The sequence below is a fragment of the Chrysochloris asiatica genome, unplaced genomic scaffold, assembly GCF_000296735.1.
Source record: "Chrysochloris asiatica unplaced genomic scaffold, ChrAsi1.0 scaffold00016, whole genome shotgun sequence".
In the NCBI taxonomy this organism is placed as follows: domain Eukaryota; kingdom Metazoa; phylum Chordata; class Mammalia; order Afrosoricida; family Chrysochloridae; genus Chrysochloris; species Chrysochloris asiatica.
Genome location: NW_006408534.1, coordinates 10218123 through 10242647, shown reverse-complemented (window position 1 = coordinate 10242647; position 24525 = coordinate 10218123). Strand labels below are relative to the sequence as shown.

Sequence of the window (24525 nt, the reverse complement as noted above, 5' to 3'; positions counted from 1 at the left end):
AAGAATACATCCAGTTCATCTGTGCTGCATAGTCCGGGCAGCAGTGCTTAATTTCTTAAGCATATTGTGCTTGGCTACCAACCTAAAGCAGTGCCAGGCAAGAAGAGCTTGGTGATGTTCTTCCATAGATATTACAGCCAGGAAACTCCCACGGAGTAGCTCTACTCTGTGACATAGGGTCATCATGGTCAACGCCATGGCAGTGGACTTTGTGTGCTGCTGAGATTCTCTAGGTGGTACAAGTGGTTAAGCTCTTGGGTGTTAACCAAAAGCAGTGCCCTTCTAGCCCACACAAAGGCACGTGGGAAGAAAGGTCGGCCTGGTGACCAAAAGATGACAGGTATGAAAACCCTATGGAGTTCAGTTCTCCTCTGAAATGTGTGGGGTTGTCATGAGTCAGAATCAACTCAAAGCCAAACAGTCTGTGTGCTGCTGGTGTGATTAAGCATTTACCTGCTGAACATTTGATTTCAGAGTCTAGTGAAACCTCTGAGGTAAAGGTTATGGGGTGGGGGCTCTGATTTGTCCCCAGTTCCCACTGGAGCTTATCAGAGAAACATGAAGATTGCTTTGGGGTAGTTACCATTGCATGTCTCTTCCTTGTATTTCCAGATATCCTCCGGGAATTCAACCCTGCCTTGAAGGGCTTCTCTGTTGGCACTGGGAAGCCAGACAGTCCAGGAGCCTTCTTCAACCAGGCTGTGGCAGGAAATAAAGCTCAGTGAGCAGGAGAACCGTGGGGGTGAACAGCACAAGGCCTCCAGGGGGCTGGGCCAGGTTGGGGTGTATGGCTACAGGACTAGTAAGGCTTGGTCTGAGGGATGGGTCTGAGAATCAAAGGCTGGGCAGTAGTCTCCCAGAAATGTCCCTGCTGTCAGACACAGAAAACTGCTACCCTCCCACCAGGAACTAGTCACAACCAACCCTGACACAAGTTGCATGCTTTGAGCATATGACTTCCCCTCATTTATAAGTCTTATGTCCATGTATGATGTGACTTTGTGGCTCACAGCTGATTGAGTCCCAGTTATAACCGTGTGTTAGTGCTCCCATGTTAGAGTTGTGTTCTCCCCTCCTTGTACTTCCTTGGGACTCATTGTTAGGTCCTTGTTGTTATTAAGTGCCATCGAGTCTGTTACACCTCAGACAGGCATTTCAGGCAGACTTTCTAGGTCCTAGACTTTGCCTCCTTCCTTGTTGTAGGAGAAGCATGCATCCTGGGAGGGGCAGCCCTGAGTTTGCATCCTGGTTCCCCCACTGGCCTCTCTAAACCTCACTCTGTAAAATGGGACTGGTTGGGAAGCTTGACTGCCATATTGGATTTGAATGTTCTGAGGAGTTGTAGATGGTGTGTGTAATACGCATATGTTGTGGTCACAGCAATTATCCAGCAGGACGATAAAACCTGTCCCACTCTTGAAAAAAGCTACTAGTAATCCCAGAAACCAGTATGCCATGGTATGTGGGCCCTGAGAGCAGGCAGGTTGGCTCTCCTGGCTCCTATAGCTCCCTTTCTCTCCAACATCCCAAAGCCTGGAGTGTTTCTTTGGGTCTGCCACATGGTCAGAGAATATGTGAATTCCATACCCACCCTAAGAAGTAGCAATGAAAAGATCCTTTCTGATCCTTAATTCTGTTTTTCTTGCAGAGTAATTAATGAACTTACCAGAAAATGGGGGCTCTTGCACCAGCTGGCTGGTGTTGAGCCTCTTGGTAATTCCCAGCAACTCTTTGTTTGGTCGCTGTTGTGTTAAGTAACATCGAGTCTATTCTGATTCATAGCCACCTGTATAGGGTTTCTGAGGAGTGAACCACTGACCTTGCAGTTAGCAGTCCAGTGCTTATCCTATAGCACCACACCAGGACTCTGTTTGGTCCCTAGATTCCCTAATATGACACTCCTGACTCTCAACACCATATTGAGGCAACAAGCCACCTAAGATTTCTCATTTATTCATGACAGGAGAGGTGGCAGATCATCTGAAGCAGGGATTCATAGAAAGCCTAATACGAGTTTTTACAATGAATTCTGTGGGTTACTTCCCCCACACCCTTTTGGCAGGACTGGAATTGGAAGTTTACCAATTTATGGCTTGACGTTTTTTATTTATATTAATGTGATCAAATTTTTGCTTTCTCTAAGCATATCATTGTTTAAGCATAAGTAATTCAGGAAGGCATCCAAGAATGGAACCTCAGAGTCTGGAACACAAAAGCAACCAGAACTTAGTGCAGTTCATACGGCTGTTGATTGCTCTCACTGCTTTCCCAGAGGCCCTCAGACTCTTTCATGCCAAGTAATCTATTTGGATGGGGCTGTGGGATAAAGGACTGGACCGTAAGGTTGGTTTGAACCACAAGGTCAGCAGTTCAAAGAAACATACCAGCCACACTTTGGAAACCCTATACAGGGTGTCCATGATTTGGAAATGACTCGCTGTAACAGCAACAACAGCAAAGCACATCCCTGGGAGATAGAGAGAAGTTTGGAATTACTAACCCTGGTAGCGTAGTGGTCGCAAGTCAAACTGCTAGCCTCAAGGTCAGCAGTTTGAAACTACTAGTTGCTCTGCAGGAGAAAGATGAGGCTTTCTGCTCCCGTAAAGATTTACAGCCTTGGGAACCCTATACAGGGTCTCTGTGAGTTGGAATGGACTCCACGGCACACAACTACCACCACCACCACCAATGCCATATTACAGATGAAGAAACTATAGCACAGGGAAACTAATGAACAAATGCATGGACTTGACCGCATCGTCAGTCCTTGTGCACTACTGTAGGCTTTATTCTAAGACAGATCATAACAACACAGCAGTATACCATTTATTCTGGTTTTCACCCCACGCATTCCATACAATAACTCTTGAGATGGCCAGAGCCGAGGGTCGCTTCATGCTAATGATAAAATTTAAGATTCATAGAGGTTGCATAATCCTCACAACTCTAGTTCCTAGAAAGAGCAGCTGCCTTGATTTCCAGGTAAGGAAAAGGGGAGCTCAAAGAGATTCAGTAACTTACCCAAATTCCCCACCTGGGTGTTTTCTGATGCCTAGTCTGAGCATGTGAACTGAAAGTTAAGAGGGAAAAGGATGACAACAAATGTCTTCTGCAAGGCAACATGCCAGGGACTTTATTGATGATGACAACAACAGTGGTGGTATTGATAGAACTAATTCAATAGATGCTCACATGGGCCAATTGTTATATTCCAAGTTCTTAGCACCTCATTTAATCTTCCCAACAACTCTATGACGAAGGTAAGCATACCATCCCCATTTTACAAAGGAGAAAATAGGTTTGCAAAGTGAAATCCTTTGCCAGGGTTGCAGAGCTGGCCAGTGGTGGGACCAGGACTCAAGCCCGTGCGTGCTGTTTGCAACTGTCTGCAACTTGCCCTCTCTTGATAACCCTCTAGGATTTTCTTTTTGGAGTTAGGAACTTGCCTTCATTTTGGCAGTCTTTTTAAACTAAGAACTGAAGTCACTTTCCTAGTTAACAAGAGGCAACTAAGCACCAAATCCAGATGTATCTGACTCAACCAAGTCACCTTGAGGGATTGAGAGTGAGGCTGAGGTTATGGCAACTGTGAAATGGTTACCTGCTAAGCCATGCATGCATGAAACATGAAGTATTTTCAAGTAGTTAGTACACACAGACCTTCTGCTTGCCCTGAACAAGCCTGACGCCGAAGACAGAGAAGTACATACTCACTTACACCAGTCAGAAGATAATAACACCAACAGTCCCACATGAGATGGGCAGTGCTCTACCCCATACCTCAGGGGAGCCAAGCACGAGAGAGAGAGATCTCAGAGACATGGCCTTCAGTCCAATATTCCTGAATTCCTGAAGGTCTACCTGGGCATAATCCTGCCACCTATTGGAGTCCCAATTTCTCTGCTAAGTGCCCGGCTCTGCCCCAGCCCCATAGGCCCCACTTCTCACACAACCTCCTCCTGTGTGTATCTGCAGGGATTTACCCGTCCAGGCCAGGAAGCTAGTGGACCTGATGAAGAATGACAAGGTAAGTAAGGGAGGAGTTGGTATCTGGGACCACTGGGTGGATTCCTACAGTATACTGGGAGCAGGCAGGGGAGCCTCGGAGACAGGGAGGGTCATCTATCAGGGAAGGGGGACTCATGAGAGCCAGGTCAGGTTAAATGGCAGATTTCTCTGAAGTCTGAAACTCTACTCCTCTGGAAAAGGGATTCTCATTTATTTAGTCAATCAGTGATTTACACTAAACTTTGATCATGCCTCAGGCATTGAGCTGGGTGCTGGAATGACACAGAAAATACTACACAGTCCCTTCCCTCAGACCCTCAAGGGGAGGCCAGCACATGCTGTGTTGCACAAAGGAAGGGACAGGCCCCTTTGCTTTCGATGAAAGGCTAGGAAGATTTGAACTAGGTTTTGATTCATATGCTCAAATGAAAGCAGCATTCTCCATTCAGACTTTCCTTCGAGCTGCAAAGTGGATGAAATAATTAAAGGAGTGTATAAAAGGCAAACCTTTCATGGTTCTGTAGGATAAGCACTAGACCTCTGGTTAGTTTGAACTCACCAGCCACTCCTTGGAAACCCTATACAGGGTTGCTATGAGTTGGAACTGACTCAATGACCATTCACAACAACAATAGAGGGCAAGAGATGGGTTTAGTATGTAAATATATGGACTCTCTCTGCCCTTAATGTCAGAAATTTCTGGATTTTTCTTCCATCTTTTTCTTACTATTTTCTTTGGAATTATAGGTCAGAGAAGATCAAGCTGTGCAGTATAAAAGGCTGTGAGGACCACAGACAGCTACCCTTAGACCAGAGTTTAGCACAAGAGTATGACTAGCCCCCTAGCCACCCAGGCCTCTTCCTCAGCACATGTATCCCTCCAGGTCCCTCTTAGAGTAGTTCCCAAAGGCAGCAGAATCCTGTCAGAGCACACAGTTGGAGCACACAGGTTGAGACCTCCTTCTTCCCAGCCTCCTCAGCTTGATTTTCTCCTAAGCAGTTTTAACTGGTATGCATAGTCTGAGTTAGGAGAGCTTCCTCTTAATAGGAGATGGTTCTTTCTCCCTTCAGACAAAATTAGGACAGAAGATTTCTAGAAGATCAGAACAAATGCCTCCTTTCCCATGACCAGAACTAGTCTCCCTATCCCTCCCACTTCTCCTTGCTATGCTAGAGATGAGAGGGGTGAAGCTTGGTGTGTATCAGTACCCAATCCCAAGAAGACATTTGAGGACTGACTTACACACATACTACATATGTGTGGGTGAGCCACGTGAAAGTCCAGTGATTCTACTGGGGGGAAAAAAATTGAACCATTTGTTGTTGTTGTTAAGTGCTGTCGAGTCGGTTTCGACCCATAGCGACCCTGAATAGGGTTTCCGAGGCTGTAAATCTTTACGGGAGCAGATCGCCTCATCTTTCTCCCGCGGAGCAGCTGGTAGTTTCGAACTGCTGATCTTCCGGTTCGCAGCCCGATTCGTAACCACTACGCTACCAGAGCTCCTTAGCACCTCTCAAATTCCCATGACCTTGGGGCCCCAAAACCAAAGAGAAAAAAGATGAATGTCCACTAAGTCCCCTGGTAGGGACCAATCACTCTTAGTGCTCAGCACTTTGTGTTTCCATCTGTTTGACTCTGGGACAAAGTGCTTACTTGTTTGTTTCCTTGTTATTTTCAGAGTATAAATTTTCAGAATGATTGGAAGATAATAACCATGTTTATAGGAGGCAATGACCTCTGTGATATCTGCAGTGACCCGGTAAGTCTACAAGGTCCTTCTCTCAAGATTCACTCCTAGGGAAGGAGCGTCACCAACTCCAGGGCAACTGGGTTGGGACTAGGGCTCATGGTGTGACCTGGACTTGGCCTGGAGTAAACCCTGAGACCAGGAGGTTATTCACCTCCATAGAAAGAGTCAACAGAACAAGCAGGACTGGTTTTGAGATTCATCCCGACTAGGCTTCCTATCAAGAAACCAAGATAACATTCCAATGATATAGAAAACTCTTGCATATCTTCATAGATAACCAGCTCCTTTCTCCAGTATTCAGCAGCCTCTCTATCTGCACCTGTATGCTGTCTCTTGTTGTTCTGAACAAGTCATGCTAGGCTGATGGGAAGCCCAAGAGCAAGGTTCTGCTATAAGTGTGATGCTTCTTCTTAGAACCCCAGAATCTCCAAGCTGGAAGACACCCCACAGATCATTCTAACACACAGAAGGAATTCCTCCCATAGAAGCCACTTGCTTAAATATCTGCAGTGACAAGAAGATTTTTGTTGTTGTTGTAGTTAGGTACAGTCGAGTCAGTTCTGACTAAAAGGGCCTTATGCACAACAGAACGAAACACTCCCTCATCCTGCATCATCCTTACAATCATTGTTAGCTCGAGCCCACTGCTGCCGCCACTGTGCCAATCCATCTCGCTGGAGTGTCTTCCTCTTTTTCGCTGACCCTCCACTTTACCAAGCATGATATCCTTCCTTCCTGCCTGAGGGGGTCGTCTTCCAACACTCTATCTGACAATATTCTGGTGCTATTCATCATGTTTCAGTATTCAGTATGCTGGTGCTATGTGACAGTGTTCCACTGCTCTTCATAAGGTTTTCAGTGGCTGAACATTTGAAGAGTCTACCTCTTCTTCTTAGTCCTTCTTTGTCTGGAAGCTCCACTGAAAACTGTCCACCATGGGTGACCCTGCTGGTATTTAAAATACTGGTGGCATAGTTGCCAACATCCCAGCAACATGCAAGTCACCACAGTATGACAAACTGATTGATGAACGGTGGGGGTGGAGCTTAGTTTACTCTTTTAGTATTTCTTTAAACCCAAATCTGCCTGCTTATAATTCCACTTCTGCCTGTGTGGAGCTAGCCTGTTGTTGTTATGTGCCGTGGAGCCGGTTCCGACACATAGCGACCCTGTACAGCGAGGCTGTAAATCTTTACAGAAGCAGAACGCCTCATCTTTCTCCCATGGAACAGCTGGTAGTTTTGAACTGCTGACCTTGCGATTCGCAGCCCAATTTGTAACCACTACGCTACCAGAATTCCTTGGAGCTAGCCTATACCCTCTTTAATATTCAATTCATTTAAGTTTAAAAAGAATTGTTTCATTATTCTTTTCAATAAATCAATATTATTATTTGAAATAGAAAATACTTCATATGGTATATGAATATATATACATCAAAGTACGGGGGTGGGGGGCGGGAATCTCTTTAAGAGTCATTGTTAACAGTTCAGTAAATGCCTATTTAATATGTTTTGTGGATACAGAAAAATCGCTTTACTTTCTAAGAAGGGTATTGTTTGGTTACCTGTTTGATTTTTTTTTCAATTAATCATACATTGGGAAGATGTCCCCATGATCAATAAAATAATTCTTAAAGACTGTCAGCCCACTGACAAAGCTCACTGCATGATTAAGTCAATTCTGATTCCTAGTGACCTTGTAGGACAGGGCAGAACTGCTCCCTAGGGTTTCTGAGACTAAATCTTTACAGAAGCAGACAGCCTCGATTTCCCTCAAAGTGAATAGCGGGTTCACACTTTGCAATTAGCAGCCCAGTGCTTAACACACTGAGCTACCAGTGCTCTTTTAAAGACTATAACTGTAATTTACTTAACTATTTCCCTGGTGTGGAGTCCTGGTATGGTGCTGTGGGCTAATGAGCTAGACTATAGTCAGTTTGAACCATAAGGTCACTGGTTCAAGGTCACCAGCTGCTCCTTGGAAAGCCTATACCAGGTCGCTGTGTGTTGGAATTGACTTGATGGCAGGGGTTTGGTGTTTTGCCTGTGCACATCCATAATTGTTTCCTTAGTATATATTTTAAGCAGTAAGGTTTTTAGGCAAAAAGATATGTACATTTACCCTGGACATTTTATTGTGAAGATGTATAAGCATATGGAGAAAAAAGAGGAGTTGTGTAGTAAATACATAAGCAGTTTACTCACTACTAGATTCTACAAGTGTTAACAATTTGCAGTATCAACTTTAATACACTCATCCATCTTATGTTTTGGTGAGTGTGCACATTTTCAATGCTTTGGATACATATTGTCAAATTGCTCCCAGAAAGTTTGTACCAGTATGTCTATTTCCCCACACCCCAAATGGCAATGTATGCGATCATTGTTTTTACAGTTGCTAATCTGGTAGATGAAACACTGCACCGCATTTCCAAAACTGCCATTTAGTTGATTTTAGGTAGGAATAAACTGATTTTCCCCTGTTCAATACTCAGTTGAATTTCTTCTTTTGTTAAATTCTCTATCAAGGCTATTGGTCAATTTCTGTTTAGATCAACATCTTCATTTTCCTACTGCTTTACTGAAACTCTTAATCTTAACAGACACTTTGTCAAATATGTTGCCTACGTTGTTGTTGGCTTTTTAAGTTTGTTTACAGTGTCTTCTGATAAACAGAACTTTTTTTCATTTCTAGTACCATTTGCGGAACCTGTATTATATGACAGATCCTGGGCTCGAGGTTCAGCAATGGCAGATGAAACACAGATCCTTGTCCTCAAGGAACCCACATGGCTAGGGGAGGGAGACACAGACCATGGCATAGCGAGAAAAACATGTGGTGTAGATCTAGTGATGCACACAGAATTTTTAAAGTCAAAATAGCCACGAGAATTTGGAGCAGTGAATGGGGGTGGGAGGTGTCATCAAACATCAATGTTCCAACTGGAATTGGAAAATGAATACATTTGTCACGCGGAAAGGGAGCCAGCAGAGCCAAGTTCAGAAAGTGCTGAGTCCTGCCTATGAGCACCTGCCCAGAGGGTTGACCCTGTCCCCTAGCCCCTCATGGTCCACTTTCCCAGACTCAGAGTCATTAGGGTCAGGAATTTCAAGTTGTAAGTGCTGCTGCTTTGATCCATTTAATATATAAGGGTTCTGGGTTAGATTTCATATCGAGAAAGAGTTCCACTATCTAAAAAAAAAAAAAACAACAACTATTGAGATCAGAAGAAATAACAAATTAAAATGCGCTTATGTTACTTGGGAATGAGGGGCCTACTTCCCTTCCCATTATCTCCTTAAGTAACTTGTGTAGACTATGTGTCCCCCCAACACTGGAGGCCCTATGGAAGAGAGACCAGGTCATTGGACCAGAACTACTTAAGCTGCAGGTGATCTTAGAGGTCATCTGGTCCCACACCCCCATTTCCAAAAAACCCAGAAAGCTGATGTGACTTAGCCCAACAGCTAGCTGCCATGAAGTGGATCCAGAACTTTCCATAACTCTACACATAGAAATCGCAACCATGACAAACCCCAGGCTGTAGGAGGGGCCTCCAAAGAGAAACCGCGTGTCTCACTGTTGCTGAAATACTGGAAGAAAGGGAACCAAGAAAGGATGTAGCCCTGGTCTGTAAGGACATCCAGTGACATATGTGTTAAAGAGAACCTTCCTCTTCCTACAGGATCACTATTCTCCCCGGAACTTCACAGGCCACATCGGGAAGGCTCTAGACCTCCTCCATGCTGAGGTACAGGGTCTGGGCTGCACAGCCTCTGAGCTGTCTTCATTTTGGGTCCCAAGCCTAGACTGAGGGCAGCTGAAACCTGCTGGCAGGTCATTCTTACTAGCACAGACCATGTTACCAGTCACAGAACCCAGGGGTAAGCAAACGGGTCGGGATACAGAAAATGGACGGGACCTGACTGAAGGCCATGCGCTTGACACACCAGTAGGATGAACGAGCCCCAGACACAGATAAGAGGCTGGAGTTGTATAGCCTGACTCTTGTGACTGATTTTGTTTTTGCTCAGGTTCCTCGGGCTTTTGTGAACCTGGTGATGGTACTGGGTATCACCCCCCTGAGAGAGCTCTACCAGGAGCAAAAAGTCAACTGCCCAAGGACGCTCCTCAGGTAAGATGGGTGTTTCTTTATCCGGCTCCCAAAGGGCTATGTGGTTTTCCATAGAACCTGACTCTGATTAGTGAGCACAGCGTAGGGCAGAGTGGGAGAAGTGCTGAAACTACCCCATTTTCTAACCTGAAAAGATCTAATGGAAGGGGCACCCCACAGTTTTGGTGACCCTGGGATGGACCTCATCTACCTGTCCCCAAGGTGTGCGTTTAGAACCCCAACCCTGCTTTTGTTTTCCTGGCAGCCCCTGATATCTTTGCATCTCCAGAGAGAAAGAAATGGAGTCAGCCGGTATGGGCTGGGCTTAGGGAGTGTCCAGGCCTCTGCTAGGACCTGCTTTTGACCAGGTCTGAAGTTTCACCACCTGTTCTGGGCAGCCACATCCAGGACAGAAGGGCCTCTGGCTGGTATGAGTGTTCCGCACTGAGTCACAGTTGCTTGCTAGAGGACTGGTGGTCAAATCAGAATCAGTTAGGCCCTGAAGACAGTATCTTCCCCAGGAAACAGAGAGCCCTGAGAAGAGGTCTTCTTCATCCCTCAGTCTTCAGAACCAAGCAAAATGACTTCTCAGTATTACACAACTCCATCACTCTCAGGCTCCTAGCGTGGTGTTGTAGGATAAGCACTGGACTGCTAGCCACGAGATCAGCAGTTCAAACTCACCAGCCACTCTTCAGAAACTCTATACTGGGTCATTATGAGTCGAAATTGACTTGATGGCACTTAACAACACTGTCATCCTTAGAAAAAAGGCATTCTTCTAAGCATGAACATCTTCCAAAGCATGCCTTCCTTCCTTCAGGTTCTTCTCTGGACCTTCAGCCCAGGTCCCACTGCTATTTCCCCACACCCTGAACTCCACTGTGTAGCTCTGTATGGGCCTCCACAGTAGCCTTGAGCACATCTTGTGGTAATTATTCACGCACCTCTCTCCTCCACAGCGTCTGAGTCACCGCTAGCATAGCATAGCAGCTCTGAGGCTGTTTGCTGAATGACTGAATGAATAATTCACAAGGGCCGCATCTGCTCTTGGAAATTAAGGCATTATCTTGGCTGTTCTCCTGAAGATCCATGCTACAGCTCATCTGGGGCTCAGGCTGCACAGGCCCCCTGGGGAAGCCTCAGGAGCCAGAGTCCAGGGAGGACAGCCTGGAGGACACGTGCCTGTTACCACAGCTGATGTCATGCATGCTCTTTTTAGCTGCTGACTCAGAACCCTGGCTCCCACTTTCTCCAGTCACTGGACCACCCAGGGGGTTCAGCATATTTTTAAAATTTTAGAACCACTCATGCACACATACAAAGATCTGTCATGATGGAGCACTACAGGGCTTTTTAGGCCATTAAAACTAAAGATTCAGAGTAGGCATTTGCCAGATCTGTTCTTAGAACTGAAAATGGCCAAACCACTGAATGTCAGGGTGATGAGAGCTCAAGATCACCTTGACCTGCCATCTCTCAGGTATTCTGTGTCTCAGTGACTGTTCTGCGTTCAGTCATGCCCAGTCTCCAGTGAGCCATGTACCTTGGCCCCCAGCACCAGAAGCCTAAATGTGCAAAGCCTACAGTCAAAATTGTAGACTTATCAGGAGTTTAATATAGAGGGTAAGAACTCAGGAAAGTCCCTGAGTGTGTTCAACTGCAAACCTAAAGGTTGGTGGTTCAAACCCACCCAGAGGAACTGTGGAAGAAGAGCCCTGGCAACCTGCTTCTGTAAAGATCACAGCTAAGAAAACCCCATGGAGCAGGGTTGCCCTGTTGAGCATGGGGTTGCCATGAGCTGGAATTGACTCAACAACCTCTCAGGTGCAGAGCCAGACTTCTGGTTTCCACGCTAAGCATTCGTGTGACTTTGAGAACGTTACCTAACCACTAGGAGCCTCAGTTTCAATAAAAATGGGGGAAATGGCTGTGAGGATTGAATCACTTAATACCTATAAAGCTCTTAGTACAGTGCTTGGCATAGTAACATTCCATATATGTTAGCTGTTTTTATTGTTATTGCTGTTCCCATTATTATTATTTTAAAGAAAATGTGCCTCATCTGCACAGCTCTGCCCTTATGCAACCATAAGGTAACTCAGTTCCATAAAAGTCATGCCTCCAGATGTCTGAAGAAATAAAGACTTCATTTTTAAAAACTCAGGTCTAGGAAAATTTCATCCACTTCATTAGTCCAGTCACCAGATTAGCTACCAGGTAGGTTTCTGCTAGCACAGACTTCTGATTCCTTCAAGTTGTTGTCATGAGGTGCCATTGAGTCCGTTCAGATGCTTAGCGATACTACACACAACAGAATGAAACACTATTCTGTCATTTACCACCCTCACGATTGTAGCTATGTTTGAGCCCCTGTTTCCAGTTACTGTGTCAGTCCATCTGACTGAGGGTCTTCCTCTTTTTCACTGACCCTCTACTTTACCAAGCATGATGTCCTTCTCCAGGGAAGTCAAAAAAAAAAGAAGTCAATGTTGAGTCTCAAGCCAGTATTTCTGTCTCACACATTTAGATCTGTTTTTTGGGGGGACTTTCTGGTTTGGTCTGCAGGCTTCAGTGTCCCTGTGTCCTGAAGTTCGAGGACAACTCCGCAGAACTTGCCAACCTCATCGAACAGAATAAAATGTATCAGGTAAGCTGACACTGCAGTGCGATTCCATTGCTCGATTTAGAACATGAGTAAATAAATGATTACTGCTGCTTACTATGCTGATATAAGGAGCTCTGGTAGCGTAGTGGTTACGAATCGGGCTGCGAGCCGCAAGGTCGGCAGTTCGAAACTACCAGCTGTTCCGTGGGAGAAAGATGAGGCTTTCTGCTCCCGTAAAGATTTACAGCCTCGGAAACCCTGTGTAGGGTCACTATGAGTCGGAACCGACTCCACGGCACACAACAACAACTATGCTGATATAGACAACCACGAGGCAGCAGGGGCTGGGATCAAACATATGCAATCCAAGGTAGAGACAAGTGATTTAACAACTCACTTCCTTGGCTTCCTCATGAAAACAAAGAGTTTCCAGTTGGCCATAAAAAACATGTGCTCTGGTAGCGTAGTAGTTACGAACTGGGCTGCTAACCTCAAGGTCGGCAGTTCGAAACTACCAGCTGTTCCGTGGGAGAAAGATGAGGCTTTCTGCTCCCGTAAAGATTTACAGCCTTGGAATCCCTGAGTAGGGTCACTATGAGTCGAAACCGACTCCACGGTACTTACCAACAACAACAATCCTGTAAAGAACTCTCGGAGTGGATCTAATTAGACCCTAACCCTGACTGCTGCCCACTAGTGGTGTGATTTAGACAAATAAGCTAGAAAGCTCTCTGAGCTTCAGACTCCTGGATGTGAACCGGAAGCTGAAACAGCGCCCTCTGTAGAGAGGTTCCGGGGTGCAGTAAGGTAACCTGCAAGCACCCAGTTCACCAGTCCTCCTCTTCCCTCACCTCGCCTCCCATGCAAACTGGTGTCATAGGAACAGAAGGGGAAAGGAAGTCAGCAGATGGTCTTCAAACATCTTGGGGTGGTTCATTTTAGTCTTTTCCTCACCAAATCTCGTATCAAAACAGCTAAATCCCTTAATGATCTTTATCCCCCCCCCCCCTCCAAAATGGTCATCCGTTCACTTGAGAGAGGACAATGGTAGGTCTTCCAACCCTTCCGGAGTGATCTACAAACAGCTTCCAGAGTGAACCTATTGTTCAAATTCGTAGACTCCTTGGAATATGTACACTTCCCTGCAGGTTCCTTTGGTGGCAGCCACCCAGGCCAGGTACATTAGGGGCTCAGAGAAATGAACCTCTAGATACCGTTCTCTGACACCATCACCCAACACTCTGGCTGCCTCCTCAACTGTACTTCCTTCTCCTGTGAGCAGGAACCTGTGTTCGGATGAGGCAGTCCACGTCTGCACCCAAAGAAGAAATACAGTTGAAGTTATGGCCACAAGAGCACCCATTTTAGTTGGAGTTCTTGGGTGCAAAAACTAAGAGCTTATGCATTTTCTAGCTAACTTCTTTATTGGGTAGCCCATACAATCTCAGAGGACAAGTTATAAAGAATCATGGAATTCAAGCAAACAGGCCACTAGGAGTCAAAATCATGCCAAAGAACTAGTCTAGTGCAAACATTGTAGATACTTCAGATTGCTGGCCCTGGCAACCCAGGCCTCCACTGTCCCTGCTGCTTCTAGGAACTGGAGGTAACTGCCACCTCGTCAAAATGGATTTTGGGCTGCCCATCTATCTTTCTGTCACTAGATTGGGAAAACCTTGGTCATGTGTCCATGCCCTAACTGTGAGGAAGCTGGGAAAGTGAGCCTTTTGTCTTTTTCAGTTTCTATAGTAGGAAGCAAGGAGCAACAGTTAAGTGCTCGGCTGCTAACTGGAAGTTTGTCAGTTCAAACCACCTAGAGGATCTGTGGGAGAAAGGACCTGGTGATGTACTCCCATGAAGTCTACAGTCTAGGAAACTCTGTGACATGGGGTCACTAGGAGTCAGAATCCACTTAGAGGTACCTAACAACATGGCTACCATCAGACTGCAAACTGCAAGGTCAGCAGTTCAAAACTACCAGCTGTTCCGCGGGAGAAAGATGAGGCTTTCTGCTCCCGTAAAGATTTACAGCCTTGGAAACCCTGCACAGGGTCGCTATGGGTCGGAACTGACTCCACGGCAAATAACCAACCAACCAACGAAGCAAGCAACCAACCAACCAACAACAATGGAGTCCTGATGTGGCGCTGTGGGTTAATGTGCTGGACTGCAAAGTCAGTTTAAACTGCAAGGTCAGCAGATGAATATCACCAGCTGCTCCTCGGAAACCCTATATAGGGTCACCATGAGTCGGAACCGACTCGACAGCACTTAACAACAACAACATTACAAAGCAGGCTTTTCTCATACAGTGGAGTTTTCAAACATAGGAAATAAGCTCTAGGGTTAGACAGCAAAAAAGAATGAGAAATAGTCGCCAAAACTGCCTTTACTGGCCTTTCTAGATTAGTCAGCTGTTGCCACGTCTGATCTTGGTCACCATGGAGACTCTGGTCTGGTGTTCTCCAGATGCTCACAGCTAGGCCAGGTTTGGTTATCATGCCCTCTCTCAGGATCACCTCACTCCCTACCTCCTGTAAGCACTGTGGTTCTCCTCGCTGTTTCTGGTGATGATCACTGTTAGTCACCAGTGATCATCTTACCATATTCCAGGCAATCAGCACACTATATCTGTTCTCAAAGGCTGTGTAGTCCCTCCCATTGTGAGCCATGGATACTCCCCAAAGTAACCAGAACACTCGAAGGGGCTTAAGGGTGATCCTGGCACTGCCCAACATCCTCACTTACAGATGAGGGGGCAGAGATCAGAGACGGAAAGGAGCTTGCTGGAACACCACACAGCTAATTAGTAGTGGTGAACCTTTCTACATCTTGTGATCATTGTCTTTCCTTCCCCTATCAAACTTTATAGTGTACTCAGAGAGGTCAGAGGTGAGGGGTCTTTGGCATCGGGTATTCCTTGGTGCATGGCCTTGGGATAAGAAAGAGTATGATGTCCCTGGAAGTGACCACACTAATGTCCAAGGGTGCTGGAGCCTGATTTCCCTTTCCAGCCAGACTCCTGGCTCCAAATGGTAGAAACCCTGGTGAGCAGTGAAATAGCATAATCTGGCAGGGGTGAGAGTCAGAACTGGGGCAACTGGTCTTCCTGGAACTAAGCCCAGGGAAAGCTATGAAGATAACAGCTCAATTGCCTTTCTGGAGAGAACTGAGCGGCGCATGTGAGCATGATACACACAGACACACACCAACCATGCACAGGCAATGTAGATGTGCATTTAATGTTGATTCACCTTTGATCAGACCATTTCAAATGAAAAATAAGAAATAAATGTGAGAATTATTATCTTAGTTATCTAGTGCATTGATAACAAATACCACAAGTACATGGCTTCAGTGAACAGATACTTATTTTCTCATAGTTTGTTTTTGTTGTTAAGTGTCATTGAGTTGGTTCCAACTCACAACAGCCCTGTATAGGGTTTCCAAGGAGTGGTTGGTGAGTTTGAACCACTGACCTTATGCTTCAAAAACCAACCTTACGGTCCAGTGCTTATCCTGCAGCGCCACACCAGGACTCCGGAGGCTAGAAGTCCAAGTTTAGGATACGGGTTTAGCGGGAGACTTTCTCTCTGTGTGGCATCTGGGGGGAAGGCCCTTGACTCTGAGATTCTGTTGCTTGGCAGTCATGGCGATATTCATGCGGCATGGTATTTATCTTCTCCCATCTCTGCTTGCTTGCTTCCTTGTTTAATCTGCTCTTTATATCTCAAAGTAGAATTAACATGATGGACTGTAAAGTTGGTTTGAACCGCATTCAACAAGGGCACTTAACAACAATATTCTGTAGATATAATCCCATTTGGGAATGGGTTTTCTTTGTTACATTAACAAGGCTATGTTAGTGTTGTTGTAGTTGTTGTTGTTGTTAAGTGCCTTCAAGTCAGTTCTGACTCATAGTGACCCTGCAAAGGGTTTCTGAGGAGCAGCTGATAGGTTAGAATCACTACCCTTATGGTTGTTAAGTGCTGCCGAGTCAATTTTGACCCATAGCAACCCTGTATAGCATTCCAATGAGCAACTGGTAAGCTTGAACCGCCAACCTTGCAGTTAAAATGACTTTGCAGTGTAACGCATTAGCCCACAGCACCACACCAGGACTCCAACCACAATCATAGAGGTTAGAATTTATAGTACATACTTGGGGGGTGGGGGGAGATAGATACAATTCAATCCATAACAATTATCCAGAATGTCATTTAACCAAATAATTCCCCTCACCAAGTCTTCAATCAGAATAGTTTTTAAAGAAGGCACACTGATAGATTTAGATTCTCTGTTTATATTACTATTACTGTTAAATGCTGTCAAGTCAGTTCTAACCCATAGCAACCCTGCATAGGGTTTCTGAGGAGCAGCTGGTGAGCTTGAACTGCTGACTTTGCAGTTCAAACCAACTTTGCAGTCCAGCTCATTAATCCACAGCACCACACCAGGACTCCTGGGTGTAATATATGCTATTGAAGCAAGGATTGAGGGCATGAGTCAAGATTAAGGTATGGCATTGTGGGTTAATTCACTGGACTGCAGAGTCGGTTTGAACTGCAAGGTTGGTGGTTCAAGTTCATCAGCTGCTCCTCGGAAACGCTATACAGGGCCGTTATGGTTTGGAACTGACTCGGCACTTAAAGCAAGGTAATTAGCTAGTTCCTAATCTGTTGAGATTTTGCTAAAGATTAATTTCATCGAAGGTCAGGATCTATTTAACTCTGTGGTTGAGAATGAAAGCATACAGTGATGGAGTAGATGGGAAAAGCAACAAAGGTAAGGCAGAGCAAGAACCCCATTTTCGCTCACAAAGCTCAGATTCTTAGAGCCCTGACCTCTAGAAATTCCTATCTTCCCATTTTAGCATCTGCTCCCTAACCCTGTCCCTTTTCTCCCTCAGGAGGAGACCTACCAGCTGGTTGAGAGTGGACAATACGACACAAGGGAAGATTTTACGGTGGTTGTGCAGCCGTTCTTAAAAGAAGTGAAGATGCCAAAGACCCCGGTAAAGAAAGAAATCATGGTGGCTAAGTGAAATCCACAGAGTCCACCCTTGTTTCTCAGTATTGTTTATGTTGTGTCCAACGTCTCTATGACATCACCCCCTTATTTCTGCCCTTTGACCAGGAGGGGTTGCCTGACAGCTCTTTCTTCGCTCCTGACTGCTTTCACTTCAGCAAAAAGTCTCACGGCCGTGCCGCCAGCGCCCTGTGGCAAAACATGGTAAGATGACTAAGGTTGGCAAACCTTTGTGCCTGAAGATGGCCCCACAGCAGTGATAATAAATCCCATTTCATTTATTCCCTCCCCCGCCCCTTGTCCCTGATCCACCCTGACCTGCACTCTGACCTTTCTGTTCCTGCCACCTCTTTCTCATCCCCCATTTTCCTACTTCTTGACTTAGCTGGAACCTGTCAACCAGAAGACGACTCAGCATGATTTTCAAAAGGAGATCAATATTTCATGTCCAAACCAGGTAGAGTGAAAAGCATGCCCTTGAAGTACATCCATCTCTAAGTTTTCCAGGTCTCAGCTCTCCTTAAGGCTTCTAAGCTCATTTCCTCCTAGGCCCTCACCCCCACTCCCAGCTCTGGCTATCTGGCTACGCTGCCCAGTTGATCTGAGAGGGATGCTGGCCCTAGTGACCAGAAGGCCTGGCACAAGTCTGGGCTGGGAGGCAGCTGTTTCAGGCCAGGGAGGGCAACAGGACAGCAGCATCCAGCTCCATTTTGAAGGCAGATGAAATATGAGAGTACCCTGGCAGTATGGGAAGAGTTAGCCACATAGACCTAGAATTAGATATGCGTGGGTGAGTAACTGGGGAGGAGCTGAGAGTGGTAGATTGGAAGCCAGAGCTAGGAATACAGACATTAACCTGGAAGGCGAAGCAGGACAAGGGTCCATTTTTATCCACAAGTTGTTCAGATTCTTGGAGCTCTGCAGTTCTGCCTTCACCTCTATGAATTCCTCTGTATTCTCAGAGGGACCCAACCTGATACTGCTAATCACTATGCTGGGGCTTACATAGGGCCTGACACCTCTTTCCTGGGCAAGAAAGAACCCACATTGCCAGTGGCAGGAAAGAGGAGTGAGAGACCAAACAAGGGAGTGGAGGTCACAGACTTCATCAGCAGAATGTGGTGTCCTGGTGGCTAGAATGGGTGGAGAATGGGAGTTGATAGAGTTGTTCCCAATGGGCACATGGAGCAAAGGGAAGACATGTATGTTCCTGGGAAGCCCCCACTGAGCTCTGACTGCCAAGAAGGACCCAGTGCATCCTAGTGGGAGCCCACAGTGGTTAGCTCAAGCAGTCTGGCTTGGGGATGTGGTGGTGTTTATTGAAGGCTGGTGAGCAAAACAGAGCAGGAAACAAACAATCCCACAGGAAACAAGCAAAAATAACCTACCTCTCCTCACAGGTCTGGCCATTTCTGAGCACATACAAGAACAACATCGTACAGGTATTTCATGTGGCTTCTTTGGGGCACCCCAGGGACTATGGCGGCCAGCCCTGGACAGGGCTCTGTGGGAAAATGGGCCAGAGTTCCTGATGGGCCAGTTGAAGGAGGGTTACTGTTCTTTTATAAAAGCCATCCACTTGTTTATGGGTTGGGCTCCTGGAGACAGGACAGCACCCTGGCTATTGGGGGTTTAGCCAATCAAATCACAGCTTCATCTTAGACATCCAAGTAAGTGAAGAGAACCATCTGCTTTACAAAGCTGAGCTTGTTGGTGGCAAAACAGGGTGATATTGTCAATGCCCTGATTCTTGCATTGGATGATGACAGAATCTGAACTAGACCCATCTTCAACCTGGCTGCTCTTCAAAAAGAGTAGCCCTGGTGGCACCAGGGTTAAAATGCTTGGTTTCTAAGGACAAGGTCAGCAGTTTGAACCCACCAGCCACTCAGTAGGAGAAAGATGTGATGGTCTATATCCATAAAAATTGGAAACCCTATAGGGCAGTTCTACTCTGCCCTAGAGAGTTACTATATGTGGGTTTTGGATATTCAAAATCACCTAGGAAGCTTCTGGAAAAATTCCCTCTTCAGGCGCCTCCTTAGAGCTGAGGCCCAGGAATCTGTGTTTTTTCAAAGCTCCCTGGGTGAGTCTGCCTAGCCAGCCTCTGTGGTCCTCCATTTCAGCCCTGTGATTCTAGGTTTGATTCTATGCCCTTAGGGTCATGGGAGCTGGCTGATGTGCAGGGACAGAGCTCCCTCTGCCTCGCCCCCCACCTCAGGTAAGCCACCTATGACATACCAGGACCCAGGGGTCCAACCTTCATGAGAGCTTACATGCCAGTGGGCTCCATGATAAGAAGTAATATGCAAATTACAGTACATTTATGGGCCTGTGCTTGCTTCCTGTCTGGGTGGTTGGTCACCTTGGACAAGCTCCACTCTGCTTTATGGCCATATCTAGCCTGGCAGACCCCCAGGTAGTCAGTGCTGGGAGCTGTGTGCTGCCCTTCTGCTTCAGCCTGTTAGAGCATGAGCTGGAGGCACTGCAGGAGCCCCCCACTTGTAGTGTGCCCTCACTGAACCCCAGAGATCCCAAGAGGAAGCTTGCTTTGCCAGACGATTCTGTGGCCTGTGATCTGCCTTCACAGATCTGGCCCTCATGCCTGCCAGCCAGGCTTAGAGAGTCCCCTGAATTCTTCATGAAAGACTTGGCACAGGGGTAGATTGTTCCTCAGATTCTTGGTGGAAATCCAACGCCTAGCTCGGACTGGCTGCACACCAGGCCTCACATTTCACTTCACATTATCCAGGTGTCCCACATGGCTGCTAGGCACCAAAGTGGTGGGGCCCTGTCCAGCTCTCTCTACTGATGAAACACCCTTCCATGGCTCTCCTTTCTCTCTAGTTAGCTATTTCCCCAGGCCGCATTTCTCACTCAATCTTCCTTTCTCTCTACCTCCCTCCCATCTTTTTTTTGTCTCTCTCACAGGGAAATTCTGTCTTCATATAACCACTGGCTTCCTGGCACCATGGATGGTCACTCCCGCATGGCCCAAATGCACATATGGGTCATGTTTTTGTTCTTGCTCCAGCAAGAAGCACTAGACTCTGATGGTTGCTTCCTTCCCACAGACTTAAGTGTGTCCTCTTGTCTTTCCAGTGCATGCCCTGAGACCTGCCGACATTCAAGTTGTTGCTGCTCTGGGGGATTCCCTGACAGTAAGGACTGTTGGCCTCTGGGGGCGGTAGAGGTGGCTGGGCTAGGTTCTGTGGTCTGCTGTAGACAGTGGAAGGCACAATCCACCTATTCTGATGGGAGGAATAAATAAAATGCCAGAGGACAAGATGCCTCATCTGAATGGTCTACAGGACCTTGTCAACCTCTCTTACACTTTATGAACAGCTCTTCTAGATTGTCTTCTGCCCCTAAGAAAGCACAGTCTTTCTTACCACCTTCCTATTTTTTCAAGCTGGATTGTTCTTTAAACTAATACCCTTATGGTCAAATGTATAAAATAGTGAGAAGTTAAAGCTAAGCAACATCTCATGATTAATTAATTCTTTACCGTTATTGATACACCCTTGTGGGGATAGTGCCTATGGATGCCATCGCTACAGCATAGTTTTTGTTTGTTTTATTAAAATGTAGAATGAAGTGATTTTTCAAAGTTAATAATAGCGAATCCTTTTGGCGGAGCCCTTTCTAGGTTCTGGGAACTGTGATTAAGTGATGTGTATGCATTATCTGTCCTATCCTCAAAAGGAGTCCTAGCGGCACAGTAGGTTAAGCATCAGGCTGCTAACTGAAACATCAGTGGTTCTAACCCACCAGCCACTCCACAGGAGAACAATGAGACATCTTCTTCCATAAAGATTGCAGCCTAGGAAACCCCATGAAGCCATTCTAGTTTGTCCTACAGCTTTGCTAGGAGTTGGACCCCACTTGATGGCAGAGGATCTTAATCTCCTCAGAAACCCAGAAAGCACTGAAAGGTGGACACTGCTCATCTCATTTTACAGATGAGGAGTTTGATGATTAGGCAGGTTCGGTAATTCCTTCTGGGCCTGGGGTTGTCCTCCATTCAGTAAGGAGGCAGCTGAGACTCAGGCAAGTGAAGGTACTGACTTGAAGGCACATGGCTGGGGAGGGGTATCCACACACTGCAAACCTGGACCAGTGCTTGGTCACACGGAAATGAGTTCATCAATAACTACATCTTCAGTCACCTGACCCATTAACAACCCCTGTCTTCTCTGGCTTGCTGATATTCCTGTGGATTTTGGTATGTTTTTAAAGGCTGGCAACGGAATTGACTCCAACCCAGGTGACCTGTCCGATGTCAGCACACAGTACCGGGGACTATCCTATAGGTAATGTTAACCTTTGACTTTCCTCTGTGCCCCCCACCCCTCACCCCACCCGATCATGCTTACCTGAAGAGATTATGAGGGAGTGCTTGTCCCCTATAAATGCATGAATACCAAAGAGCAAGGACTAGGTCTAGAAGGGGCTTCCAAAAGAAAAACCTATTTATTTCTGCAAAACATGGAATTTAGTTGGTGGGAGAGTAGAGCAGGTATTATTTTACTGTTGAATAATCTTTTTTTTTTTTTTTTAATTATGCAGAAAAAGTAAACCAGGGTTCTTACCAAACTCCTGGGTCAACAAATCCAACACAAAATGCACCTGAAAAAGCACCAAATCTCTGAACCTTCAGCCATCCACTTGCATGTACACGTGCACGTATAGCTGTCCTTACCGCTCTGTCTCCTGTCTAGATATGTTCGTTCATGCTGTTCTGCATTCATGACTCTGCCTTTACACGCACATACACATCTGTCCAGAGAATCTCTGACTCACCGAACATTTCAAGAAGAAATGAAGTCATAATCTAGGGACATGCGGCTGGTGGGGGCGGGGGGATATGTCTAGAGGCATGTGGGGGAGTACAGTGGAAAGTACAGGTAAATCCTGGTGCTCAATCATCAAATGCTGTTTAAAAACAAAGATTATTTTAGTGCTATGGGAATTACAGAAGAGGGACTAGCTGACCCTGTCAGCAGAGATGGAAGATTCACAGAGAAGGCTATGTCTTGAAAGACTCGCAATTAGAGAGATGGAAAGAATGTGAGGGCATTCCAGACAGAAGCAGAAAAATCTCAGGATGTGTGTGAGGTGTGAGGGGGGTGGGGATGGGTCTTCTTGAGTTTCTTTCTTTCCTAATAAAGTTGAGGATTCTGTAAGCCTCAGCGTAATTGGTGGTTGGCTCCCAATCCATTTCTTACATAGGAAAGCAAATAGAAGAAAGCCAACCACAAGAGGGCGCAATGCTAACGCGAGGTGGCGACGTGCCTCCTCCGTTTTCTTCACAGGAACTATTACTGCCCAAGAAGTGAGAGGGAGTAGCATGGGGGTAGTTATCAGGACCGTGGTAGTTCTCAGGCCAAACTCAAAGGAGTCACATAGAGGAAGGTTTGCTGTGCAGGAAAGAGGTGACCTCACGCCGTCGCCTGTAGCAACCAGGTCCACGGAGGCCTTGGCATGACGTCACCACCCTGCTGAGAGCTGAGTTAAATGCCTCCTCTAGCTCCCACAGTCCCCAAATTGCCAGGTGTCCTCAGCCAGGTAAGTGGACTCTAACAAGCTGCCTTGGAACAAATCAGAGCCTGGCTCCACACTACTCTGCCCCAAATGAGTACCAGTAGAGGGTGCAAGACAAAACAAAAACTGGAGAACAAGCAGAAGAAAACAGAGCTTATTACCTTTTTTTTTTTTTTTTAATAAATAAGGTTTCACAGCAGCTGCACTTAGTCTTAGTTAACAAAAGCAATGACCTCACATCATAGTGTGGGAAAATAGAAAAGAAAGTAGCCCACAACAGATGACTGATAAGCTACAAATGGTGGGAGCCGGCTGGAAAAGTGAGATCTACCCTACTTGGCAAAGATGGAATCCAGCTCCAGGTACTGACAGGAAGGCTTCTGCTAAAAGTTTCTGTCTGCAGCAACTGAAAAATCCAATTACTCTGTTTCCTCCTGTAAATAAGGCCCATTAAGGCTTAATATTGGAATCTTCTGGTTCTAACTCAAAGGCCTAATAGCCAACTGTCCTTTTTAACACTGTTTGCCTTCAGTATTAGTGTTAACCTGCCTCAAGATCTATAGGTGCTAAAGCTAGAAGCTTTAGGTCAGTATCTGAGAGGTATTTTGACACTTGATAGAAGATGTAAATTAGTATTTTCCAAAGTGTGTGACTTGGAACACCAGACCTGTCCATGTTCCTGAGGAGGAGAAAATCCTTTGTGTTAATACTGTAAAGTCTCTGAGAAACGCTGCAGTGAAGAAATCTATTTAAATAGATTTAATCCAGTGTTCCTTTAATTTCAGAACTCTTCTTTTTGCATAATACCTATTAACATTCCCTGGGAAATAGCTATGTAGTAGACTTATCTGAAAATTTTTTTCTGAATCCATGAAAGCTGCTTGATTGAAAACACCAGGCAACTAATGACTACAAGTAAAACACTGATGTTAAGAATGGTACTTGAGTCTCTTCCCTCAGAGTTGGATGGGAGCATTACTGGGCACTTAGGGAGCTTATAGCAGGGCCTGCAGAGGCAGGCTTGCTTGTGAATGTTTCCAAGACCCCTTGCTCTGTGGAAATCTTAAACCAATGGAAGGTCCCAGCTTTTGCTAACTTAACACTGTGGCAGGTCTTTAGACCATTGTCTTTTCTTTTATTAAAATAAGATTGCCTATTTGAGATCATGCAAAGGACCAAAATAAAATTTACCAAAAAAAATGCCTTTCTTTGTCTTTTAATTAGAAGTTCAGTCTCACAGTAATGAAACGTCAACAAATGTTCATAGCACTTCTGTTGAGAAATGTGTCTTTGTGCACTGTGGGAGGCAACAAATAAACAAAGCCCTGTGATTGCCCGTATATGATATTGTTTCCGAGGAGTGGCTGGTAGGTTTGAACCACAAACCTTGTAGTTAGCAGTCCAGTGCTTATTCTACAGCACCACACCAGGACTCCAGTTCATTATTAAGTGCCATTGAGTTGGTTCTG

The 24525-nt window shown here is 45.8% G+C and overlaps 1 protein-coding gene across 1 annotated transcript in view; it reads left to right on the top strand.

The window, feature by feature from the left end:
• Positions 1 to 24525, top strand: part of PLB1 (phospholipase B1) — a 173540-nt gene that overhangs the window by 82820 nt on the left and 66195 nt on the right. The window contains 13 exon segments of the mRNA XM_006835284.1: positions 613 to 721; positions 3976 to 4027; positions 5688 to 5768; positions 9448 to 9513; positions 9797 to 9897; positions 12445 to 12526; positions 17394 to 17498; positions 17621 to 17716; positions 17898 to 17969; positions 18913 to 18954; positions 19673 to 19733; positions 20615 to 20673; positions 21752 to 21825. Of these exon segments, the coding sequence (XP_006835347.1) occupies positions 613 to 721; positions 3976 to 4027; positions 5688 to 5768; positions 9448 to 9513; positions 9797 to 9897; positions 12445 to 12526; positions 17394 to 17498; positions 17621 to 17716; positions 17898 to 17969; positions 18913 to 18954; positions 19673 to 19733; positions 20615 to 20673; positions 21752 to 21825 (1000 nt within the window).